This window comes from Motacilla alba, chromosome 1 (assembly GCF_015832195.1).
Source record: "Motacilla alba alba isolate MOTALB_02 chromosome 1, Motacilla_alba_V1.0_pri, whole genome shotgun sequence".
Taxonomy (NCBI): Eukaryota; Metazoa; Chordata; class Aves; order Passeriformes; family Motacillidae; genus Motacilla; species Motacilla alba.
This window is the reverse complement of record NC_052016.1, coordinates 36,568,764-36,592,229: the sequence shown is the minus strand read 5'-3', so window position 1 is coordinate 36,592,229 and position 23,466 is coordinate 36,568,764. Positions and strand designations below refer to the sequence as shown.

Below are 23,466 nucleotides of genomic sequence, written 5' to 3'. Positions count from 1 at the left end.
CTCTAATGCTTCCCAGGAAAAGGGTCACTGCTCTTTTAGATACTCCATATCCACCCCATTCAATTCCTATTTGGCTACAATATAATCCCATCTCGGGACACTAATCCCCTGGGCAGTGACAGCAGATTGTCTTTCTATCAGGGTAGAAAATGATAAACAAAATCTCTCTTCTGATTTCAGGGACAATTTAGTGCACGGAGAGGGGAAAAAAATGAAAACAAAAAAAAAAAGAGAGGTCTTGCTACAGGGAAATGTGAGTGTACAGTGCTTTTTCTTACAGGCACTCCTCACCCTTTCCACGTCAGCCATGTCACAGCTGACTTTCTCTCTTGCCCTCCCTTATTGGAAGTAGCTGACATCTGGGCAGATACTCTGTTATCTTTCACTGAGGGCTCAATCCCCTCCCATCATTTGTTAATTAAATTTCAATCAGAAACAAGCGTGCACATCTCCCTGGTAATACAGACTCAAGCTCACATCAATATCTGTGTCCAGCATTTGGCTTTTATTCCATCTATTCACAGTCCCTCACCTTTCCTGTCTCAGGTCACTTTGCAAGGTTCTGGAGTTTGCAGGTGCTTAGGAAATCCAAAGGCTTTAGTTTTGAGTTCCTGAATGTGAGACAGCCCTCACCAAAAGACTCCAGGCTCCTCCTCCCTGTCAGATTTACCTCTGGATAGCCAAGAAGTTGGCACTGAGAGGAGTGGGGTGAGAAGACCTTGTCTTCTTACTTCTGAGTGAGACAAACACGGTGAGGCAGTGAAGATAGTTCCTGGTGTCACTAATTTCCACACTGTGTCCTTCTCCCATTTTTCAGCTGCTGGGACACCACAGAGAAGAAAGCTGCACCCCTCCCCATCACTACGGCTCTACCACACTAATACACTGCCCCAGGCCTCCGTGGTCCCGGTCCTCCCGTGACCTGCCAGGCCATGGTGTGTGACAGTCCACAGGGCCCCACGCACTCAGAACTCATCTCTGGCCCGTAGCACCTTGGGGTGCTGCTTCCTGTCCAAGCCAGGCTTCTGTCTCTGATCTGCAGGCTTGGTTGCACGGCTGGGAGCACGAGGCTCTGAGGAGGATCTGCTGCTGCCATCAGTTCCCTGACGTTTATCTCCATCAGGCTGCTCCTGCTCCATGGCCCTCTGCTCCATCAGCTCCTCTGCCTTCACCCGTTCCTGCAGCCACGGAGACAGAAATTATGTGAATCCTCCCTGCTGGGGTCTTGACGAAACACATCCACTTGACTGCTCCAGAGCCCAATCCCCCTTTGCAGGACCCATCCCAGGCTGGCCCCTGCACCACACACCCTGTCCAAGGGCAACCCCCAGCTGCTGCACTATGCCCTGCCCCAAGGGAAAGCCCAAAAGCTGTTCCTCAGTGGGATTTGATCTCACTTGGAGGTACTTATATTTGTTCCTTCAGCACGGCCCTTCACCTGCTCAGCGTGCTCCTGGGAGTGCGTGTACCAGAGGGCAATGGCGCAGCGCCTTCCGCGGCTCACGGCCCACACGCCGTGGGGATTCTCCTTGCCAGAGCTGAAGGCTACCAGCCTCCCACACTTGGGATGCACCTCAGCCTGCCAGGAGAGAGACAAGAGACCGTGAGGCCAGCAGACCCCTGCTCTGGAGTACACAGTCCTTCTACAGAGCTGACACTGCCTCTGGGAACGTGGAAGAGCAGGGCGCTGCTCGGCATCTACAGCCAGTCTATGAGCACGGCAGGCCTTGGAGAGGGACAGAAAGAATCAATGGGACAACAAAGGTCACAGACACCCACAGACTGGAAGAGCCTGGAAAATCTCAGCTAGGAAAGAGTCAAACTCTTCCCTCTCTGAGATTTGCCTCAATTTCCCTTTAGCTGCCCCTATTTGAATCTGCCACTGCACCAGCACTGGATTGTTTTTGGAGTGGTGGGATCCAATATCCAACCAGTTTCCTCCTGCCCAGACTAAGTCTCGCCCTCAGTCCTCTCTCCCTTTTTGGCCGGTCCCAGACTTACTGTGACAGTCACAGTGTCCATTTCAGTGAAGAAAAGGCCTCCACCCTGGAAGTCGTCATTGAGGTAGAGAATGCCACTGTGGACAAAAAGAAAGAGTACATATGTACGGTGAAGCTTATTCCTCGCAGTTGCTTCCCCACACTCCTTGTCAACACAGGTTGAAAAGCAAGTAGACCAGTTAGCAGGAGAATCCATCTGAGGGTGTTAAATACAGCAGTGCCTAGCTCAGGGGAGTCCCCGAGCTGCAAGCCACAGGAGGCTGGGAGAGTATGCCAGGGAATTAGCTCTACACGCTTGTCCCGCTTTATTTTGGTTTGTTCTTAATCCCCAGCAGCATACATCTGTGGCACTGTTGTGACAATGCCCTGGGCTTGATAGACATTGTTTCTAACCTGTTGTTTATGTTTCAAGGTTGGGAATAATCCAACTCCCGGAAGAGGAGACGGATCAGCAAAGAAAGCCATGTCTTAACAGCCAAGGAATTTCAGGGTAACACTAGAATTGGAATGATTGAAAAGGGGCCTGGTGCATGTAGAAAGGGAAATTAAACCAAGACACTTTACTAAAGTTATACAAAAAGAGAAGTAGTGAGGTCACTGTACAGCACAGGTGAGCCCACAGCCAAGTAGGTGAAAGAATGGACCACAAACTGCCCGGGTTCTTCTTGGTATTCAATTAAGCTGATAGAAAACATCAGAGGAACAACAGAGGCTCTTAATGGGACTGAGAGGAAGAAATACAAATGAACATTGTGGTCACTGAAGCAATGTTAAGGACATAAGGGCAGTGAGAGGATTTACCAGCCCTGGAACCCAGGAAGTTGTAGCTCTTCTGCCACAGGGTTTTAATAAGGCTGTGGAGCCAGAGTGGTGACATGAGTGGAGAAAAGCAAGGACAGCTCTCTCACGTCCAAAGGGACAGGAAGGTAGGGATAATGGTTGAAGCATAAACAGTGTTATCCTGACCTCAATAGTCTGCAGGGCTTTAGACTCCATTTCTGAGAGGGTAATTGGAGGACAAGAAGCAAATGGAAAATGGCCTTAAAATGTAACATGGGGGTACTAAAAGCAGATTGGGCTACCCACATAATGTTTGAAAAAATAGTGCATTTTCCAAGGAAACACTACACGCTCAATCTCAGCAGTTTGGACTGTGGTAAAAGGACTCAGAATGGTGCCATGGGGGAAATTTCTAACGAAAAGAGAAGGTGAAGACAAGCATGAACAGCACACAGGGACCAGTGCACCGCTGGCACCCAAAGGAGCACTGTGCACCCAGAGCAGTATCACTGGAACTCGTGGGCCCCTGGGTCAAATACTGCTCAATATTATCATTAATGCCCATAGCACAGATTCACAGGAAAGATCCAGGAAGTTTGGAACACAGGCACTTCATTCAAAAGGATGCTGCAAGAGCTCAGCCCTTAAGCTGGTTGGGCAGTCACAACCCGAGCTGCAAGAGGACAGGGACACTCCCAAAAATAGCTCAGTGGCATAGATCCCGGGAAGGTATTTTACGATCCATTCAAGTGGAAGTCAAAAAACCCAGGGAGCAGTGAAGGGACAGGGCGGCTTTCTCATAGGAGGGACAGAGATCTAACTGGTTACACAACAAAGTCTGGCAACTTTACAATCTGGTTATACCAAGTAAACACTGGTATCCAAAGGGAAACAACTCAATGATATTGGAATTCCCTCTAAGTCCCATATCTTCATCGTAGCTGCTTAGAGATTTCTGCTCTGGATACAGCTACCATTCAAAGAAAAGACAAGTAAAATTTCTGGATGCTCAGGGATGAGATGGCAAGTAGCAGGAATCAGCTGTAGTGAACTGACCTCATCTGGCTGCAGCGTGCAACAACTGGCATCACCATTAAACTGTATTTCAGGTTCTTTCACAGAGGAGTAACAAAACCAGCCTCAGGCTGGAAAAAATATAAATTCTCACGTGGAATGGAAAAACCCAACACAAAGTATTTGCAATGAATCTCGAGAGAATAGTCACTGAAGTACACCGACTGCTCAAAAGAAAGGAATCCAAGGAGCTTGACTACCCCTTCCCTGTAATTCACAGAATTCTATAAAAGATGGAACTTGACTACAAGAAACAGCCTGTAAAAGGGCTGGCAGCTGACTGTAGTACTGTGGTAGACCCACAAGATAGCAGTTTGGTATCATGGTTCTAATCTGTGCATCCTGTCAGCCTCATTCTGCTCTCTGTTAAAGCCGGCTGTTCCAAGCATGGAGGGAAAAAGGGCAGGTCTTCCCAGCCTAGGGAAGGTGTTTCACACCTCGTTCTGAAGCTGCTGATGCAGCCTTCTGCCTGATGCTACAGTCCTGGATGGCTCTGAGCCAACCATCACCTGGTTTCTATAAGCTAAGCTCATCCTCTGATGGGGCCAGGGATATTGTTGCATGATCTAATGCAGGTGCTCTTACCTGTAGTCCCTGTACACATAAGCAGGAGGTTCTTTCCAGCACTCTTGCCCCTCGGGATCCAAGAGACAATTGTCAGCATGGACAGGATGACTAAGATCCATGCGACCTTCCTGTTCCCCTGAAAATATACAAAAAGGAATATGGGCATTTTCAGCTTCAAGAAAGAATAAAGTAGAGAGAAAGGGGTCCAGTGAGAATAAAGGGAGGATAGTCTCCTGAGAGCACATGGCTGCGAGTGAGGAGACTCTCTGGGAGACAGGGACTAACAGGATGAAATGTTCTTTACCATCTACAGCTCTGCGACACACAAGGTGTGTGAATGAAAAATGGAGTTTCTTCCCAGGAGTAAAATAGGACTCGATGATTTTCCGAGATTTCTCGCTAGCCTGCAGAAGCAATTTGGCGTCTCTCCATTCCACGTCCCCATTTTGGGCCAGCTACAAGTGAAAAACAAGTCTGTTACAATACTTACAAAGACACTCCAAGAAATGATACACGTACACAGCACAGAAGAAGAGACCTTTGTGAAGTCCTGCGGTCACTCAGGCAAGAAAAGAACACATTTTCTCATTCAATTACAACTCAGGAGTACAACTGTACAGCACAGCAATTATTTCCTTCTCCTTGGCCCACGAAGCCACATCTGGAAAGCTGCATCATTTTGGGTCTCCCACTACACAAGAGATACTAGGAGACTGAAGTGAGTCTTGAATGAAGAGTCCTAAGATGGCAGGAATGTTGGAACACATGACTTAAAAAAAAGAGGCTGAAAGATTTGGCTTCCTTCAGTCTAGAGAAGAGAAGGCCAAAGGAACATCTAAGTACAGCCTCCTGTCACCTAAAAGGTGATTGCAGAGGAGACACACTGAAAAGAGGGAGCAGACAAAAGCTGCAGCAAGGGAAATTTTGGCTAGATATGAAGAAAAATTTCACCCTCACAAGACTGGTACAGCACCAAAAAAGGTGCCCAGAGAGGCTGGAGAATCTCCACCCTTGGAAATGTTCAGAACTTGCCTACACTAAGAATCGAGGGATTTCATCTAGCTTTGAAATTAGACATGCTGCAAGCTGGAGGTCAGATTAGAGATCTCAAGAGGCTCCTTCTACCTTAATTTATTCTCCAACTCTAAACTAAGCCTATCTGTAGGGCTACCTCACAGGGACAAGCAGTCCCCAAACCCTGCCTCACAGAAGAGAAAGCACTTGTCAAGCCTTCCACGTACAACATCCCTGAATGTGACTGAGGAGGAAGCAGGTCAGAGGAGACCCCAAGTGTTGTGAGGGAGACAGCGCACCCATGACACCACCCAGAGTGCAATCCACAGAAGAAAACACTCAGGTGGCAAACTCTCTTTCTGGACAATTAAGAAGGCAGCAGACTCACAGATGCATTTTACCTGCACGGCCTTCAAAACAGTTAACCCTTCAAATCTCTCATGCGGGGTGTGAGGCGACCGCCTCGCCCGGTATCCATCTCCTGCTTCCCCTGCTGCCTGGAATAGAAGGATACGGATGACATGCATTAGGCTGCCAGCTCTCCTCCATGGAAACCCTACTGCCCTGCCTGCTGAGGAGGAAAGTACACACACAGGAGTTCTTACAGGATCCTGGCCTCACCTTTGTCAGTCGGAGAAGGCCCTTACACTCAGACTCCGTCAGCACTCTGTCGAACACAACCCTCTGGGTTCCATTCATCTGCTGGGAATCCATCGTGACAGCAATACCCTCAAAAGGCAAAGGACCTGTTGAGAAGCAAGCACAGTTAGGCATGAGCAGGCTTTGGACAAGAATCCCTCAGACACCAACCCCCAGCCTGGATAAGGAAGTGGAGAGACACTCTACATTCTCTGAGAAGACAGGACAGTTCCCCAGAAGTGCCCGCTCCTCGCAGACCCCTCACATGCTTCAGGGGAACCAGAGCACCAGCTGGGGGAGCTGGCCTACAGCGCGTGCTTCAGGAGCCAGCAGAGACTTGGGACTTGCTGGGAGAGCAGCAGGGAGCTGGGGGAACTGTGGATTGCAGCAGCAGAGCAGGTCCAGCTTACTGGAGTGAGGCTCTGGAGAAAAGAAGCAGGTAAACACCTCCATCAACCCTCCTTTCAATCATCTTTCATCAACATCTTATCCAAGAATTATCTCTGGTGAATCTTTTTGCTTTCTTCGCCCATAAGAGAAGCACTGGATGTTAGCTGATGATTTAGCTTTTTGATCTGTGGCCTTTTTTCCCACGCCCTCTGACCTCTGGATGATGAGGAATGCCGAGGCACTCAGGCCCTTAGAAGGCTCTGCTCTCACATGTGCCACAGCAGAGAACCACTCGGGGTCATTTTAAGCAAAGACTCCACGACTGAGCCCTTCAAGAGGCTCTGTATCCACACATAAGAATAGAAGATCAGCAATAACATGAGACTCTGCACTGCATCATTCAGCCACAAACCCCTTGTACTTCAGCTTTTCAGGGAAAGACTTGCCCAAGCTACATTGTCTGCTTCCAGTTTCCACTTCCCATCCCCTCCCTTCATGTCCCTTTCAGAAAAGTGTTGATTGAAGCTGGGCTGGTGGAGCTGAACCAGGTTTGGTGTAGCCACTGCTGGCGCACTGAACAGGGATCTGCATGTCCACGAGCTTGTCATACATTCAGGCTGTTCTCAGCTTCTCCAGCCACAGTGCCCTTTGAGTTCGCATGCCAGAGATGTACGCAGTGAGATTTTGCAAGATTACACATGCATCAAAGAGGAAGAAAAGAAAAGTGAGAAGACTTGCTGAGCCATTCAAGTCAGCCTGCATGTATGCTAGCATTCAAATGTTTGAGGGTGGAAGACAGCACTTAGCCTGAGCAAGTCTGGCTGACTGTATCCAAGACCTCCTTCAAGCTCTTTTACTCACCCCTCTTCTCCCTCTCTTTCACATCCAGAGTTTCCTGCTTTTGCTTCTCCTGATCCTCTCTCGGGAGCAAGGGAAAAAACAGAGACCAGGGCTGTCAGTACACAGAGCTATGCCCAACCCTCCTCTGCAGCAGCATTTCACATCCTTCCCGTTCCTTTTGTGCCCATTTCTCTAAGTATTACTGTTCCTTGTACCATCCCTACTTACACTGCAGTCCTAGCTGACGTGCCCAATCTCACCTGTGTTTCTCCCTTAGGTTTTCAGGAATAAGCTCATCTGGAGTCCAAAGATCCTGTAGGAAAAAAAAAAAACCACAGGTGGTTCAGTACACAACAAACCTTGCACTGCTTCTCCAGTGAGTATCAGACCAACCACTGTGGCCCACTTCTCAGGACAGACAAACTGAGCCAATGCATATGGTTACAGCAGCAATTCCAAATTAACTTCAGTCCTGGCACAGCAGAAATGTCTTAAAGACCCACTCCACAAGGACTTGGGGGTCCTCCTGATCAGCATCTGATCCTTTCTGGATCATGGCCAACTAAAGTGAATTCTGACAGTGGTGTTGCGAACAATTGGTGAAACCACGTCAGGAAGGTTATAATGATACTGTTACTTACGGGGTCATTAAAAGTTTCTCCCAGATGCTCCACTGCATAATAAATCAACTTCTTCTCCATCAAAGATCTCTGCACATAATGCTGAATACTCTAAGGAAGCAAAGAGGCTGTCAAACAACCACCTCACAAAAGACAACCCCATCCCTGTCCAGGGCAGAAGCCTGCCCCATCCCACTGCTGTGCACAATCAAAGCCCGTTTTTGTCCTGAAGGGACACTGACTGTGACAGACTAGAAATAAACTCGTTTCTTCAGTCCTGGCCTTGGCACATGTCTGCAGTGAAACACCTTGCCCTTTTTGTCTCTTGGACCGTGATCCTGTCTTGTGGGACAGGGGAGGACCAAAAAGGACAGACCTGGAGTTGTAACTACCTGTCTGGCTGTGACAGCTGCGTCCTCTCCCAGCTCCGTGCGATACTGCTTCATTTTCTCCAACATGGGCTCATCCGTGGGATAGAAGAGCAAGTAGGAAGCAGCACATTCAGCAGCCAGTGTCTGGTTCCCAACTTGAGCAGGGACAGAAGAGAACAAACACACACGTCTCTGAAAGACTTGAGCAGCGAATGTGTACAGGCCAGCAGCACCCAGTGTCCCTGTCAGGACCTGGCAGCTGGCCTCACACCAAGCACACACCAACCCCTGCCTAGCAGGGCCTCCACCCAGCGATGGGAATGAACCTGGTACAGGACAGGCATGCCTTTAATACTTACTGGGAGCTGGTTTAGAAGAAACAGATTAAAAGTAAGTGTATTTTGAATGAGAGATGGTCTCACTTCCCTCATGCAACAGACAAGATGAGGGGTCTAGCAGCGTCTTTGAGATACAAGTTTTGTATCTCAAAACAATACAAGTTTTGAGATACAAAAGATACAAGTTTTACCAGTGGTCTGACAGAGAAAATAAGAAACAGTTGGGTCAGTGTGGAGAGGAGCAGGGGTATGCAAAAGAAGGCTGAGGGATGTGTGAAAGTGACAGAGTGACAGGATGACCAGTGTCATGCCAGGCCATCAGTTCAGCAGGTAGGCAGGTAGGGCTGCCTCAGAAGGAACACCACTGCTGAGGTGAGATGCGTGTGTAGCCTCTAGGCAGGAAGTAGGAGCCTGGTCCGGAGCCAGGTACTGAAAAGGAGGGTATAAAACACTCAGCAAATAGTTGGAACAAGGTCCTGAAAAAGTGTGCTGGAGGAAAGACGTGGGAACAGCCTCACACCACACAACCTCGGCAATGAGACTGAAGAAGACCACAAGGGACATCTCCCAAGGTGGCCACAGTCCTGAACAGAGGTTCTGGGAAGAGTTAGGGGGCAAATAGAAGTACAGCTCAGGTCAGTGTGCCATTTTTCCCCATGACAAGCTGCCCTCCCGGATAAGAGGCAAAGGGCAAGTGTAGAGGTGCCACAACGTAACCTGCTGGTTTGTGGCTCTGCTCACCCTGGCTGTAGGCAAACTGCAGTAAATCAAGATGAGAGGGTATGAAATCTTCTGTGGCAGAAATTCTCCCCGGCTTTGTGGCAATTTCCAGGACGCACTGCTGCCTGCACTTCAAAACCTGAATATAATGGGCTGCAAGAGAGAGGAGAAAGAAAGGCAGTAGCCCACACTTCCTCCAGACAGGAGTGCTGGGGGATGGGACGTACCCAGTGTGGGGAGCAGAGCCTTCCTACCCAACCCTCTGTGCCTCTAACACTACCTGCAATGGCTTCATACAGGCCAGGCTGCATTTTCTCCTCCTCGTCCTCATCCTCCCAAGGCCCTTCACACAGGGCACGACACTCTTCCAGGGCTGATAGGGCCTCTGAGAGTGACTCCTCCAGCCTGGCCACGGCCTGCAGGTACTCATCTGCATCATAGTGCTGCACACCAGACTCATATGCTTCCTGTGAAGGACAGATCGAGGTCCCTTCATCAGTGTGGGTGACACCAAAGGATGCCCCGAGACCTCTGAGTCGCTCATAGGATGGTGCTGACATAAAGGGGCCCTCCTGCTCATGCACAGTTAACAACACAGTGACAGCAAATCCCAGACTAAAGCCAAATAACTGTCATCAAAAGGTCTCTCTGTCACACTTGCCATGGGGTTTGTCCTCACCTTGAAGAGAAGGCTGCAGGGAGATCTTCCTGCAGCCTTTCAGACACAAAAGGGTCTGAGCAAGACTTTAGACCAAGGCCTGTAGTGACAGAACAAGGGGCAACAGTATTAAACTGAAAAAGGGTTTTGATGGAAGATAAAATATTTTTTGGACTGGAGATGAGATACTTTGATGATGACTGTTAGGAGACACTGAAGCAGGTTGCCCAGAGAAGCTGTGGATGTCCCATCCCTCAAGGTGTTCCAAGGCCAGGTTGGATAGGGCTTTGAGCAACCTGATCTAGTGGAAGGAGCCCCTGCCTATGGCAGGGGACTTGGATTAGGTGATCATTAAAGGTTCCTTCCAGGCTAAATCTCTCTATGATTCTGTGTATGGGGGCCTGTCTCAAGCCATGGCCTTTGTGTGGGAACAGATCAGGGTCCCAGACCAGTCCCTAGGGTGGAGTAAGAGCTGCTGATGCGTGGCTCTGCACTGAGCCCTCACCCAGTGTGGCGTGGCCTCCAGGTCCTGGAAGCTGTCTGACTTCACCCCTGACATACGCCGGTACTTCTCGATGTCCTCCCGCATTTGGAGGTGCTGGGGATTAGCCACGAAGAAGGTGTGAGCGGCAGACACGGCCTGATCCAGCTTCTTCAGCTGTGGAGAAAAGGCAGCAGTGACTGTCATGCTCCTGCAGGTCTCCGCTGTTCACACCCATCCCTCACCCCAGCTGCTTCCCGGGTTCACAGAATCACAGAATAGGTCAGACTAGAAGAGGCCACAGTGGGTCATCTGCTCCAACCTCCCTGCACAAGCAGGGTCGTCCTGCAGCACATGGCACCAGATTGCATCCAGATGGTTTTGGAATGTCTCCGGTGAGGGAGATTCCACAACTGCTCTGGGCAATCTGCTCCAGTGCACGGTCACCCGCACAGTAAAGTTCTTCCTAACATTCCATCTAAAGGTGAAACTTCTTGTGCATCAGCTTCTGCCTGCCGCCTCTTGTAGCGGCTGGCACCAGTGAGAAGAACCTGGCTCCATTCCCTTGGCAACCCCCTTGCAGATATTCATGCGCATCAACAAAGTTCCCTCTCGGCCGCCTCTTCTCGAGGCTGAGCGAAAGGCGTTCACCTCCCCGGCCGACCCTCCATGAGAGACGGGCCACGCTGGCCCCCTGCCGTGCACGGCAGCACCCGGGAGGCGCCGACCCCCACCCGCTGGGGCGAGCCCGCGCCCGGGGGCCGGTGCCCACCTGGAAGAAGGCCACCTGGAGGTAGTTGTAGGGCTCCCTGCGCTCGAAGTCGCGGCGCACGGCGCGGCCGGCGCGGTGCGCGGAGGGCGCGGGGCGCAGCCGCCGCCCCAGGCAGCGCTGCAGGCACCCGGCGCGCTGCAGCACCGGCCCGAGCAGCGCGGCCTCCCAGCGCCCGGGCCCGCCGGCGAAGGGCTCCTCCCGGGCGCAGGCGGCGCGGCAGGCGCGGCGGGCGGCCCGCAGCCCCGCGTAGCTGTGCAGGGCGCGCTGCAGCAGCTCGGCCGCCCGCGCCCAGTCCCGCGCCAGGTACGCCCGCACCCCGTCCGCGTACAGCAGGTCGAACGGCACCAGCCGGCCCGGCGACGTGGCGGCCGCGGCGGCGGCGAGGAGGCTGAGGCACAGCAGCGAGGCCATGGCTCCGGCAGAAGGCGGAGGAAGAGGAGAAGGGGTCCGGGGCGGGCGGGCGTCCTGGCGGGCCCCGGGCTCGGCCCACCCCGGGGGCGGCGCCGGTCCGGGGCCGCGGTGGGCGGGAAGGCTCGGCCCGGGTCCTGCTGCGCCGGCCGCGGCCTCGGGGGCCGCCGGTGCTGCCGCCGCTGGGTCTGACGTGCCCCTGGTCCGGGCGGCCGCCCCAGCGCGAACCCTCCCTTTGGGGTGGGTCACCCAAACGCCTCCGAGGACGCCTCTCCTTGGAGTCACGCTTGGACACTTCATACTCCCATCACACCGAGATCTGCTTTGGGGTGACGGGCTACCTATCTCCTATCTCCCTCTGACACTGCTTTCCCTCTGGCAATGCCAAATCTTTGCCCTTGGCTGGAAGTACAGCCAGCACCAGCCAGAAGGTCCATCTCCCACACGCTACTCTTGCATCTCCCTGCCAAGAATTGTGTCTGGGGTAGGAGCCTGCTCCAGACCTCAACACTCTCAGCTTTGCTGGTGTGGGCAATTGAGGGAGACTTCCCCCAGAAGCCTCTGTCAGCTTTCCTGTTTGGCTGAGAAGTTCGGGCCATCTGAAGTTTCACACTAAGCTTGCACTGGAATCAACAGTTTGCACTGGTGACATAAGATGTTAAGGGTCAGGATCTTCCTGGAGAGAATTTAATTCTTTCCAAGCCTGGAGTTGCCTCAAAGCAAAACCTTTTGCTGAGCAATGTTAGAAACCCGAGGCTTCTCCTGCTTAGCTCCACATCTGAAATGGACAGAAGACCTTTCACCCAGTCTCCCATGACAACTCCTCTAAGGGCATCATTCACTTTCCTGGGCTGCTAAGCATCTGCTGCCTTTCAGAGAAACTGACAAGAAAGGATGAAGAGGGAGGAAAGGAGCCTCGCACATTCCGCATTTCCCTTCCAGAAGCCTGTGAAGCTTCATTAAACACCGGGCCAATCATTTTGTTTCTATGGAAACAAAATTATTACTAATATAGTATTTTAAAAACAGACACACGATTGACACTCCAAATATAGAATTTTAATACCATTCTGCGCCTGCCTTGTCTCTTAGGGCAGAGCGGATGCGAGGGTGGAGTTCACAAAGGGACGGGACTGGCAAGGGTGCCGAGTGGCGGTGGCAGCGGTGGATGTGTTTGTAACCTGAGAGCAGGCACAGGCTGTCTGTCTGTCCGTCCGTCCGTTGTGCTCCCTTCTGCGGATCTGTCCCACTTCTTTTTCCCCCACCAGCATGGGGTGCCGTGTTTTCTGCCTGCTGGCGAGAAAGATGAGAATGCAAATTAGTGATTGGGTCCCGGGACAAAGGGAACGCTTGAAGTTTTATTTAAAAACTGTGATGGCACTGAATGTTTTTGATGCTGTCTCTCATAGTTTGGGGTCCTGGAGGGTCTGTGGCTCGCAGGCCTCTGGGGTCCTTTCACATGGCGCCTGCTCTCCGTCCTGCAGATGCCAGACTTCATTGCCAAGCACGGAGCAGCGCCGTGGCCGGTCGGAATTCTCCTCCTCCCTGCTGCCGAGGGAGAGGCGGCGGTCTCGGCGTGATGCGAGCAGGAGACGGGAGTGCCGTGGGCTGCAGGCTGGGGTGGGTTGTGGCGTCTCGTCGATGAACGTGGTGATCTCATCTCGGAAGAAGCAGGCGCTGGAGCTGGAGCCCCGGGGCAACAGCCCCCCCTCCAAAAATTGCCGTAGGGTCGTCAGCTCATCTTCTGGGGGCCGCCGGCGGTGCTGGTAGTCATGCAGCTGGGGAGGCAAGAAACCAGGGCCCCCAGGCTTGCGGGGGGTGGAAACGCGGATGTCGTCAGATGAAGACCACTTGTGTAGGAAGGATGGAGCAGAGCGGTGGGCGGAGAAGATGTTAGTCTCATCATGTGACATTCTCCGTGAGATAGGGACCTGGAAAACAGAGAAGGGGGCAGGTGATGGAAGACTTGAAGAGTCAGAACAGGAAGGGAGTAGCTGAGGTTCTCAGAGAAGAGAGTCAAGAGGACACAAAGGCGTGGGAACCTGACAGAGAAGGAAGTGGGTTGTGGGGCTGCACCGCCAGCTCTTGGCTCACCTGCAGGTAATGCACCTTGTCCTGGGGCAACAACATGTGGTGCATGGGCAGCAGCTTGATGTCCCGAGAGTCCCGCTTCGCAGCTGCGGCGCCGTTCGCATCGAATCTCACTTTGCAGATCCTGCCGTCTCCATAATCATCACACACACCATCTGTTGGCAAAGACAAGAAAGGCAGTCAACACTTTTCCGTCAGAAGAGGAGCATTATCAGGGCACCTGGACACCATCCTAATGCTTATCTGACTTGTGCTGCCCTACTTGCAGCCCTCAGGGCTCACCTCAGAACAAGGACCTTGTCTTTCTGCTTGCAGCAGCACTAAAGCACCCAGACGGTGCCTTATTTATTCTGTCTTGCCTTTGAATCGCTCACTGCTCACAGGTCTTGGACCCTTGAATGAGCGAGTTGGGCTGAGGCCCAGCATGTCACTTTGGTTGTGGTTTGGCAGCCACACACAATGTATCTATGCTTGCAACTAGTGAGGAGGATGTTGCACTAATGCTTCCTGGATGCTAGTCCTAAGGCTGCGAGTGGCAGAGCCTTCCACAGAACAAGTTTTCTTGTGGTTGCTGACTTCAAGCTGTAACATGAATGTCACTGAGCCACCCGCAACACCACAAGATCCTATTCCCAAAGACCCCCTCTTTCTTGTGTAGTCTTTTGGGGAGGTCGGTTAGTGAAGAAAGGTGACTGTGGGCTGGTGAGGAGCTTACCATCCTCTGTGTCTTCCTCAGACATGATAGCCACACACTGCTCCCACACGGTGCGGAGATCTGCTCGGTAGCGCTCGCAGGACCAGATGAAAGAGGGGAGCAGCAAGGTCTGCACCATGGAACACCAGAGCACAGCCAGAACCATCCAGGTGGGGGCCGTATCATAGCGCAGGCTGAAAAAGCTCACGACCTTTAAGATAAGAAAAAGCAACAATGCCAAGGAGACAGAAGCAGGGATCCAGGGAGAAAGGTAACGCGAATCAATTCTGTAGTAGAACATAATCTGTCTCTAAAGGATTCATCAAGTAATTATCCTGTGTCCCCTTGAAAACCTGCTCCTGGGGTCTTGCCCCAGGTTTGCTGGACCATATTCCAAGCTGTCGTATCTCTAACATGAGACCTGGTGCTAGCATCCCTTCTTCCTGTGCTCATTACCAGCTGGAGCTAAATAGGTGCTAACAAAGGATACAGCCACTGGGAAAAAAAAAAAAAAAAAATCTGTGACTCAGCCTCTCCCCTTTTAAGGGTCCTTTTTGAGACGTTCTCCAGCTCTCCAATTTTGCACAGAATCGACCGGCTAGCCAAAACCTGAATGCTGCCTACAGCCATACAAGCAGAAGGAAAAAGACAACTGGATGCATGAGCTGTTAAAGCTGGTGTATCAGCTCTCCAGAAGCAAGCTGGAGAAATAGAAATCTCATTGTTTTTACAAGTAAGTTTGCAGAATAATTTCCTCTCCTCTTAGCCACTTAAAACTCGCACAGTGGTTTTAGCTGTGTGGTGTGTATTCCCCAGGCTTAGATTTAAGAAAATGCTGCTGCAGAAGGATGAGAGAATTACTGCAATCTTTTTAAAACCACCGCTCAGAATAACACAGATTCAGATGCGGCTGTTCTGCGGCTGGTGGGACAGGAGATCCTTCTCTAAAACTTGAGAGAAAAGCAAATCTGCTTTGACTGCAGACTCTGAAGGCAAAGGGAGAACTGGATGCTTACCAAGATAGGCACCCCAGTGAGCGTGTCATACAGGAAGACAATGGCGCTTATGAGGTTGGTCATCTGCAAGGAGGTCTTGGCTGACTCGGAGCCGTCCAGTGAAGACCTCCTTTTGCCTCGTACATCCTCCACCACAATGGCTGGGACATTGAAAGTGGTGTGTGCTGATGAAGAGCAGGATGACGCTTCTTCTGCCCTCTGATGGTGGCACCGCCGGCGTCTTCTGTGTGCCCACAGGGTTTGGTAGAAGGTGATACCCACGCACACCAAGCCCATGACGATTCCTCCGAGCAGCAGGAGGCTAAAGCAGACACCGAAGCCCAGCCCTATTTTGCTGACAATGAACTGGCAGCCACGGGCATAGTAGCGCTCGCCGTTGTTGTGCCAGCCGATGGAGGGCAGGGTGGAGAGGATGAATGACACCATCCAGATCCCCATGACTGCGTGCAGAGCCTGCTTCTTGGCATTGCTCAGGCGGTAGTTGACTGGCCACCTCACCATCCACATCCGGTGGTAGGAGAGGGAGGCCACTGTGAAGCAGGTGGCCAGCGCCAGGGTGTAGTACGTGGAGACAAAGACCTTGCAGATGCTTTCGTTCCAGTCGTAGTCGGACGACTCGCGCCGCAGCTGCACCACGGCATAGGTGGTGAGGGGTACTGCTGCCATAAGGATGTGTGTGCCAGCAAGGAAGCACAGCAGCAGCTCCAGAGGCTTGTGTTTCTGTTGTTTGGCCGTGATGCTGAGGATGATCCAAGAGTTGGCCAACAGAGCTAGCATCCCACATGCCAGCCACCACAGTGAGTTGTTGTGCAAGGTGGACTCTGATTCAGAGTCCCCCATGCTGCCAACCCTGCTAGACTGCACCCTGCCTCTGCTGCTGGGATATTGTAAGAGGGTGAGTGGGACTCTGCACTGGGGGAGCCACGTCTCTCCTCATCTGCTGCTGCAATGTGAGTTGTTTGCACGCTGGAAGGGTTTCTCAAGGCATTGCCACCAGGTGCCAGGCAAAACAGCTGTCAACTCTGTCTCGCTTCCAGTCTTTCCTTTCCCTCCTATTTGGTTATATTTCTTCCCCTTGTTCTAACTTTTTCATCTGTTTTTTTCCCCCTTGTTCTTTTTCTTTTTCTTTCTTCCACCGTTTTTCTCTCTCATGAACACTTGCCAGTGCTTCTTCCCTCACTTGCTTGGGCTCACTTTTTTTTTTTCCTCCCCATCTATTACATCATTCTCCTCCACTCTTCTCCCAGATAAAAAGCTCTCCTTACTTCATGTGCCCACCAGACACCTTCTGACTCAGAGACCACCTTCTGCTGGGACTGGTGAAGGCCACACACAAACAGGGAATTTTAGGGATGCCAAACAGCTTGGCAGAAGCAAGTGCCTGCTTCCCAGTGTCCCAGGGAATGAGAAGCTAGGCAAGAGTTTCAGAGATGAAAGGAAAAAGAGCAGAGGTCCCAACAAAAAAGTGAGGGTGGTGCATACACTGTGTGTAATTCCCCTCTCACCAAATACCACTGTGCTCGTGGCCAGGTAGAGGTTCCTGCCAAGGCTGTCAGAGAGCTGTCAACGAAGAGGGAAGGGTGAGAAACAAGATTCAAAGGGCTCCCTACCCAAGACCTCACTGCACTCTCACTACATTGTCCTTTTCTCTGTTCTCTTTTTGCTGGTCTTTAAAGGTTTCCTGCGCAGGGCACAGCTGGCAAACAATAAAGAGATGGCAGGGAGGGGAAGATCCTTTTCAAAGGTTCCCTTGGAGATTCAGGGCATGAGTTTCACTGTAGAAGAGAGAAAAGAGAAAAAATAATTTAAGATCATTCTATCTTCCCAGATCTCTCCCTCTCTCTCTCCTTCTCTCTCTCTCTCTCTCCTTGCCCACACTAACACCTTGTCATGATTTAGAAAGTGTGGAGCATTCCCTGTGTCTTTCAGGGAACAGAAGAGCCAAATTTGCACCAGTCCCTGCACAGCTCAGGCTGGACGCTGGTCCCCAGCAACTCAATCCAGTGCTGCTGAGACTCACCATGCTCCCTGCCCTTCCAGTCCTAGGCTCCCTACCCAAAGTGTTATTAATGCCTTTCTGGCATGGAAGGTCTGATCTGCATCATCCCTTGCAATTCCAGCCCTGCCATCCCCATGCATGTGCTGCTACACCCCTTGTTTCAGCTGTATAGCTCCCATAGCTCCAACAGTCTTTGGACCCTCAGCTTCTCTCTGCCAGTGATCTGGGTTTTAATCTGCTGCTCCCATCCATGGGTGCATTCCACCATTGCAATAGCACCCGGCCATTCCACATTCTTAACACACAAGTCTTTCAGCCACATGTTTCTGCTGGAGCAGTTCTGGTCTCCAGAGATCCCCACAGTCACAAACCCAGCAAACAAGACTATTAACCTATTCCTGAGACTACTTACCTTTGCCTTCCCTGGTCCTACCAGCTCAGACCCCCTTCTGAGTCTTCATCCACAGGGGACACCCAAGCAGTATATTCCAGGAAGGTACAGGCCTGCTCGGTGCCTTGACCAGAGCAGATGTAAACTTAAGCTCTATGTGGATGGCTCAGCACCCAAGCTTGAGCTAATGGCTCAGTTCCCACTCCCCCTTTCCTTCTCCTTCTCCGTTATTTTCTCACCCTCTCTGTGACCACCTGAGGCTTTGCCTCCTTTCCTCCCCGCTTGGAGCAGTTTGCCATGACAGGACAGGCGATGCCCCCATTCTACTCTGTTTCGTCTTTTCCCCCCCAGTATCACCACTGTTGCAGTTAGGCCTGTGGCCTCTGGAGACAGTTACGGAACTACCCGTCTCTGATAATCCCAGGGGAATGAATTTCCTCGCAGCTTCTCCTTCTGCCGCCCTTCCCACCCCAGCTTGTTCTGCTGGCCCACCCCGGTCCCTCGGTGAGGCTGGAATCCTCCTGCTTCTGCTGGCTCTGGGGCCCAATTCTGGTTCAAGCTGTGGTCCTCCGGCTCGCAGAGACCGGAGTGCCCCCGAGCTAACGCGGGATGCCCAGGTCGGGGAAACCGGTCCTCACCTGGCCACGCTCCCTGGGTGCACCCCACCGCCCATCCCACCGGCGGGGGAGAGCACAGGAGACGCTCGCGGGGCCGCTGATGCAGGGGGAGGCGAGGGAGGGGGCTCGCAAGGGAAGGTGACCCAGAACGCTTGCAAAGAGGCGCGGAGAAAGCCGGGGTGCCGGGAGACGCTGCCGGCCGGGCCGAGGGGCGCCGCTGCCCCGCCGCCCCCTCCCTTCGCCCCCCGCTCGGCAGCCGGGCCACGGCGGGGTCCGGCCGCCCCGCGCCTCGCCCGGCGGCGGCGGAGCGCAGCGGCTCGGCCGGGGCTGGGCTGGGCTGGGCTGGGCGGGGGCCGCGGAGCCCGCGGGGCGCCCCGGGGCGCGGCCGTGCCCGGCGGCGGCGGCGCCGCCCTGCGCCCGGCGGAGCGGGGGCCGATCGCGGCGGCGGCGGCGGGGGCCGGGGGGACCCATCTTACCTCTCGCCGGAGCAAGCGCTGCCATGGCGACGGGCGCCCCGCGCGGCTGTGCGCGCCTCTGCCCGGCTGTGCCGGCCCCCGGCCCGGCCGCCGCCGCAGCTCCGGCCGCCGCAGGCAGCCGCCCCGGCCCCGCGCTCCGGCCACCGCCGGGCGGGGCTCGGCGAGGGGCGAGGGGCGGGGAGCGCCGGCGGGGGACGGCGGCGGGAGCACCGCCGGGCCGAGCAGCCAGGGGGCGGGACGGACGGACGGGCGCGGGAGCCGCCGCCCCGGCACCGGCCCCCGCCCCGGCACCGGCCCCTCCGCTGCTCCCGACGGGCCGCGGCGACGGGGCGGGCTGCGGCCGGCCGTGCTCCCGGAGCCGGGCTTGGACACGGCCCAGGCGCGGCGGCTCCCCGTGGTGAGCAGCCCTCCTGCCCCACGGGCCGGCACGGCCGCCCCCACAGGACAAGAAGGCGCCGGCTCCCTTCCCCAAAGAGGGATGTGAGGAGGCACCCAGGCCCTGCGAGATGTGGGGGGATGGTTGCGAAGTGAGGGGAAAGGCAAAGAGCTGGTGCTGCAAAGGGTGCTTGGAGCGCGAGGTGCCCAGAGCATCCGATGCCTTGGATGCCTAGGTTTGCACAGCTGCCGTGGTGGCCTCTTCCATCACCAGCCAACAGTGTGGTCCTACAGACACAGGTCCCACAGGAAAGGGGAAAGAGAGGACGGGAGATAGAGTGAAAGTAGCGCTCAGAGCAATGGTTTGGTCATGTCAGAGGGGTAAAGCTCCCCCTCCAGCTGTGTCATCTCAGCCAGGGCAATCCTGGCTAGAAAGTCTTCACAAGCAAAAGACATCTCATTTTCCTGCTACTTGTCTTGCTACTGGAGTGAAGGCACCAATACCTTCCTTGTCTTCATTCATTTTAGGGCCTGTTGTTTGCCAGTATCTCTGTCCTCCTTTCCTGCATCAGAACTGGGATAGGGATCTGTGTTCGTGGACAGTTAGGGTGCAGCTGCATTAGCACCTCGGTTTGGATTAGGAGCACATGAACAATTTAGGTGAAAGGACCTGCAAGATGTGCAGAAAATGTGCTCTGACCGCTATGGGAATTCAGCTTTGCTTTGGACTAGGGCTAGTCTGAAGTAAGTCCCCAGACATTTATAGTGTGGCTTAAAAGTCTTCATCATCAGCTGTTTCCCTCTACAGATCTGCTCCTGCTTCACCACTGTTTGCGAAAGTGGTCCTACAGATCCAGGATCTGCTTCGTTTTATCACCCTGCTGACAGGGCAGAATTTCATTTATCATTCTCAGTATCGGCTGAGGTGACCCCAAGTGCCTTAGATAGCAAGGAACTTCATCTAAGATTTGTAGGATCAGCAGAGGGAGAGGCTCCTGAGAAGGAAAGCTGGAGGTACTGCTGGTTCTCAGGTCCAGGGGCAGCAGCAAAGGAAGTTCCAGAGGTAAAAAAGAGATTTGCACTGCAGTAGCTGTTATGAGTAGGGTCTCTTTTGGAGACAGTAGGTAGAATCAGGAACCACTAGAATAGATCCAGCTTGGTATCAGGTAGGTGGTAAGAGATATTTTTGAGGAAGACAGGTGGTGACAATGCTGCCATGATCTGGCTTTTCTTTGGCGTGAGGAAATCCCACAGAGGAACAGTCTTGAGGTTCTTGAGTCTTCAGCTCAGTCGCCAGTCCAGTGACAGCAGGAGCCAAAGAAGTGAGAAGGGACAGTAGTGGCCCCCCTCTGTCACTTTTTAATCTGTATCATTTGCAGGAGGTTTATGCCTTGAAGTGAGAAGGTCTGTATCCACAAATGTAAACATTTGTGCAGCTTCAATTATGTCATTTGGGTGAATTGCTTAATGTGATAACTTCCACATCACCGTCCTCCTCTGATTCAGGAGCTGAGTCTCCTTAGCATGAGTTGTTAGCCTGCTTGTGTGGGTGAATAAATCCTCGTGTTCTCTCAGGAAACAGCAAACCAAGCTTCCAGCACTTTCTGTACTGTCTGCCTGCCTCCTCTCCACACAGGAAGGGGCAAGCTGCAGCCCAGCATCTCTTCATGGCTTAGGCTACACCTGACAGAAACTGGTGAGCCGAGCTGGGTGGGAACATTCCTCCAGTCCCAAGGAAGCTTCTTGTATTTGCAAATTAGTCTGGGTTATTACTTTGAATGAAGGCAAAAAATTGAAGATTTGCTGTGAAGCAGAACAAACTCTGTTGGAAGAAGAGCTCTTACCCTAGGGCTGTCACACTCCCAAGCAGATGCTTGTCCATCCATCTCATCTAAATGTATTTTGAAGATTTCCAGGCATCTGGTTTCACTGGTTTCTGTAAGAGGTGTGTTGTAACTGTGTATATCCTGCATATTGACAATGCACATGCAAAGGAGCACCAATACTCAGACCTGGAAATCCTGAAGCCTCACAGTGCAGGGTTCCCTGTGTATCTGAGAAGTCCAGGCTAGAAGTGTGACCCCCGCCCAAGACTCATTTCCTAAGAGGAGTGACACAGCTGGGAGCATTTTTTAATTCCTACAGAGTCAGGCTGTACTCAGACCAGCAACCTGCTGTCTAAAGTCTCAGCTCACTAAAATAGTCTAAGGCATCCAGGCCTGAAGAAACAGTATTGTTACAGTGTCGGGGTATGAAATGGTTTCTGGAAAAGTTCACTGCATAAAGATCAGTTATTTCTGGACAGCAGCTCTGCAGGTCCAGGGAAATGCACTTCCCAGAGGTACCTTGGATCCTTAAAGGAACAGAGCTCATTAACCAAGGAACGAACAGCAGAATCCTAAAAACAGAAGCATTTACACAACAGCCAAATGTGCTTCACAGGGTTTTGATGGTTTGCAGCTCTTACTCAGGACTTTGATAGGGACCATGGGAGGTTTCATATGTTTCTCACAGATCATGGATGCAATTAAATCCACCCTCAGAGCCCCAACATGACTTATACAGCCTCCTGTGAGGCTACATTGGTGTGCTTGCAAGCAGGTTTCCTGGCATCCTTCCTGGCTCTCTAAGCAGGGTGTGGTTAATGGCTAACAAGAATCCAGCCAAGCATCTCCCTCCAATGACAGCGACTGCAATGGAGATTTGTCATATCCAAACCTTAGGTTCTATTTCTAGCACCGTACAGCAAGATTTAGTGAGATTTCTCGGATGTTTCATCTGCAAAATGGGCAATTGATAATAGCTCTCATCAGGGGACAGATGACTAGTGCTGGTTGTGAGCTTCACAGAAATACTGAGGGTTCACAATGTATAAACTAGGATTTGGACTTGGGGATGCCTATTTACTACTGAATGTTTTTACTTACACAGCTGGCCACCCTCAAAATATTTTTTTTCCCCTGTCATGTACATAAGTATTTGTATATGATATTTATAATGAGAAAAGGAATTGCCAGGGTAGCCTTGTCAATTATGTGATGTTGTGATGCTGCATGCTATTTCGCAGAGGTGTGTATGTCCTCCTTCTTCCTCCCATCTCCCTTCCCATCCAGGGTAATGCTTTGTGTGTTCTCCTCTTCTGAGTGTTAGGGACCCCTTTTTCATCCCTCTTGCTCTTGTGGCATCACTGATATCCCAGCTCAGTGAATTCCAGTCTGTAAAAGATGTAAAACTGTCATTTCAGAATTTAATTATGCTGCTTTCCAAAATTACCGAACACTTACTTGTTTGTTCTCATACACAGAAAAGATAATTAGGAGCTCTTGAATCATTAGTCTGCGAACCCACAGTATCTGGAAGGAGCTAAAATTACTTCTTTGCTTTAAATTTGTAGCACTGAGTTGCAATTTTCATTTTACCTCTAGCTTCTCCAGGTATGTTTGAGGTTTCCCAATGCCAGAACAATCATTTAATACAAATATAGCCTGGGCTTTCAGGAGCTCTGCTGACATGCTGGATGCAGCTGGCCCCTGCCAGGGAAGCTCTCTGGCTCCCCTCGTTGTTTCAGGTGGTGTGCTGGCCTCTCAGGAGGCACGGTCCTCACGCAGCCAGCACCGCTGCTACTGCTGCCCATGTCCTGAGCCTCATCTCCACACAGCACACGGACAAGCTCAGAGGAGGCACTTCCCAGCACTGGAGCCTGAAACAGGCACCTTGACACGAGCCAGCTGGTGCTGAAGCATTGAGGAGCTGGCATTTCTCCTTTCTTCCTTTTTGATACCTTGCCAGTGAGGCAATTTCTGCCACCACCTCTTATTCTGCTGTTCTTTCATTCTCCAAATCTGGAAGTACCCCTAAGACTTGGCCAAGCTGGCTGGAAAATGAACTGAAGGAGAGCCAAAGGCTTCTTCGGGGATGCCAAGGAAGGATGCTGACATGGATGAGGCAAAGGCTGTGGTTTGGATGTGTTGCTCAGAAGAGAGCGCACTTACAGACCCTGGGCTTCCTCCTAGGAAACACACGCTTGGGAATTACTCTCAGAAAGGAACCAGTCCAAAGCTGAACATCTTGGAAGAGTCTGGTACTCCAACTCTACCCTCACCTTTGAGAAGGGTGGATGGAAGCTACCCTTTCT

The 23,466-nt window shown here is 52.3% G+C and overlaps 2 protein-coding genes across 4 annotated transcripts; both read right to left on the bottom strand.

Moving 5' to 3' along the window:
- Positions 1 to 484: 484 nt before the first annotated feature.
- On the bottom strand, positions 485 to 12,521 carry P3H3 (prolyl 3-hydroxylase 3). Its single transcript, XM_038155585.1, has 15 exons — positions 11,265 to 12,521; positions 10,517 to 10,669; positions 9,634 to 9,820; positions 9,375 to 9,506; positions 8,317 to 8,450; positions 7,946 to 8,035; positions 7,565 to 7,617; positions 7,326 to 7,384; positions 6,057 to 6,181; positions 5,837 to 5,932; positions 4,726 to 4,876; positions 4,440 to 4,557; positions 2,002 to 2,077; positions 1,439 to 1,579; positions 485 to 1,178 (listed from the first exon to the last, which is right to left on the bottom strand). The coding sequence occupies exons 1-15, from the start codon at positions 11,970 to 11,972 to the stop codon at positions 966 to 968; spliced, it is 2,436 nt and encodes an 811-aa protein (XP_038011513.1). The 5' UTR covers positions 11,973 to 12,521; the 3' UTR covers positions 485 to 965.
- A 188-nt stretch (positions 12,522 to 12,709) lies between these two features.
- Positions 12,710 to 19,112, bottom strand: GPR162 (G protein-coupled receptor 162). Of its 3 annotated transcripts, none has more exons than XM_038154090.1 (5): positions 18,957 to 19,112; positions 15,474 to 17,248; positions 14,479 to 14,668; positions 13,767 to 13,918; positions 12,710 to 13,603 (listed from the first exon to the last, which is right to left on the bottom strand). In XM_038154090.1, the coding sequence occupies exons 2-5, from the start codon at positions 16,311 to 16,313 to the stop codon at positions 13,076 to 13,078; spliced, it is 1,710 nt and encodes a 569-aa protein (XP_038010018.1). In that variant the 5' UTR covers positions 16,314 to 17,248; positions 18,957 to 19,112; the 3' UTR covers positions 12,710 to 13,075. The 3 variants fall into 3 exon arrangements, with proteins under 3 accessions (XP_038010018.1, XP_038010026.1, XP_038010036.1); XM_038154098.1 differs by lacking the exon at positions 18,957 to 19,112 and adding an exon at positions 18,502 to 18,777; XM_038154108.1 differs by lacking the exon at positions 18,957 to 19,112 and adding an exon at positions 17,885 to 18,331.
- Positions 19,113 to 23,466: the final 4,354 nt, after the last annotated feature.

Excerpts from the sequence above, each read along its gene's own strand:
- P3H3 (XM_038155585.1), bottom strand. The coding sequence starts at position 11,972 with ATGAAGTGTCCAAGCGTGACTCCAAGGAGAGGCGTCCTCGGAGGCGTT. Across the intron at positions 10,670-11,264 it reads TCCAGGTGGCCTTCTTCCAG|CTGAAGAAGCTGGATCAGGC; the intron begins GTGGGCACCGGC and ends TTTTCTCCACAG. Across the intron at positions 8,036-8,316 it reads CAGCTGTCACAGCCAGACAG|AGTATTCAGCATTATGTGCA; the intron begins GTAGTTACAACT and ends TTGCTTCCTTAG.
- GPR162 (XM_038154090.1), bottom strand. The coding sequence starts at position 16,313 with ATGGGGGACTCTGAATCAGAGTCCACCTTGCACAACAACTCACTGTGG. Across the intron at positions 13,919-14,478 it reads TGAGGAAGACACAGAGGATG|ATGGTGTGTGTGATGATTAT; the intron begins GTAAGCTCCTCA and ends CTTTGCCAACAG. Across the intron at positions 13,604-13,766 it reads ACAAGGTGCATTACCTGCAG|GTCCCTATCTCACGGAGAAT; the intron begins GTGAGCCAAGAG and ends TCTGTTTTCCAG.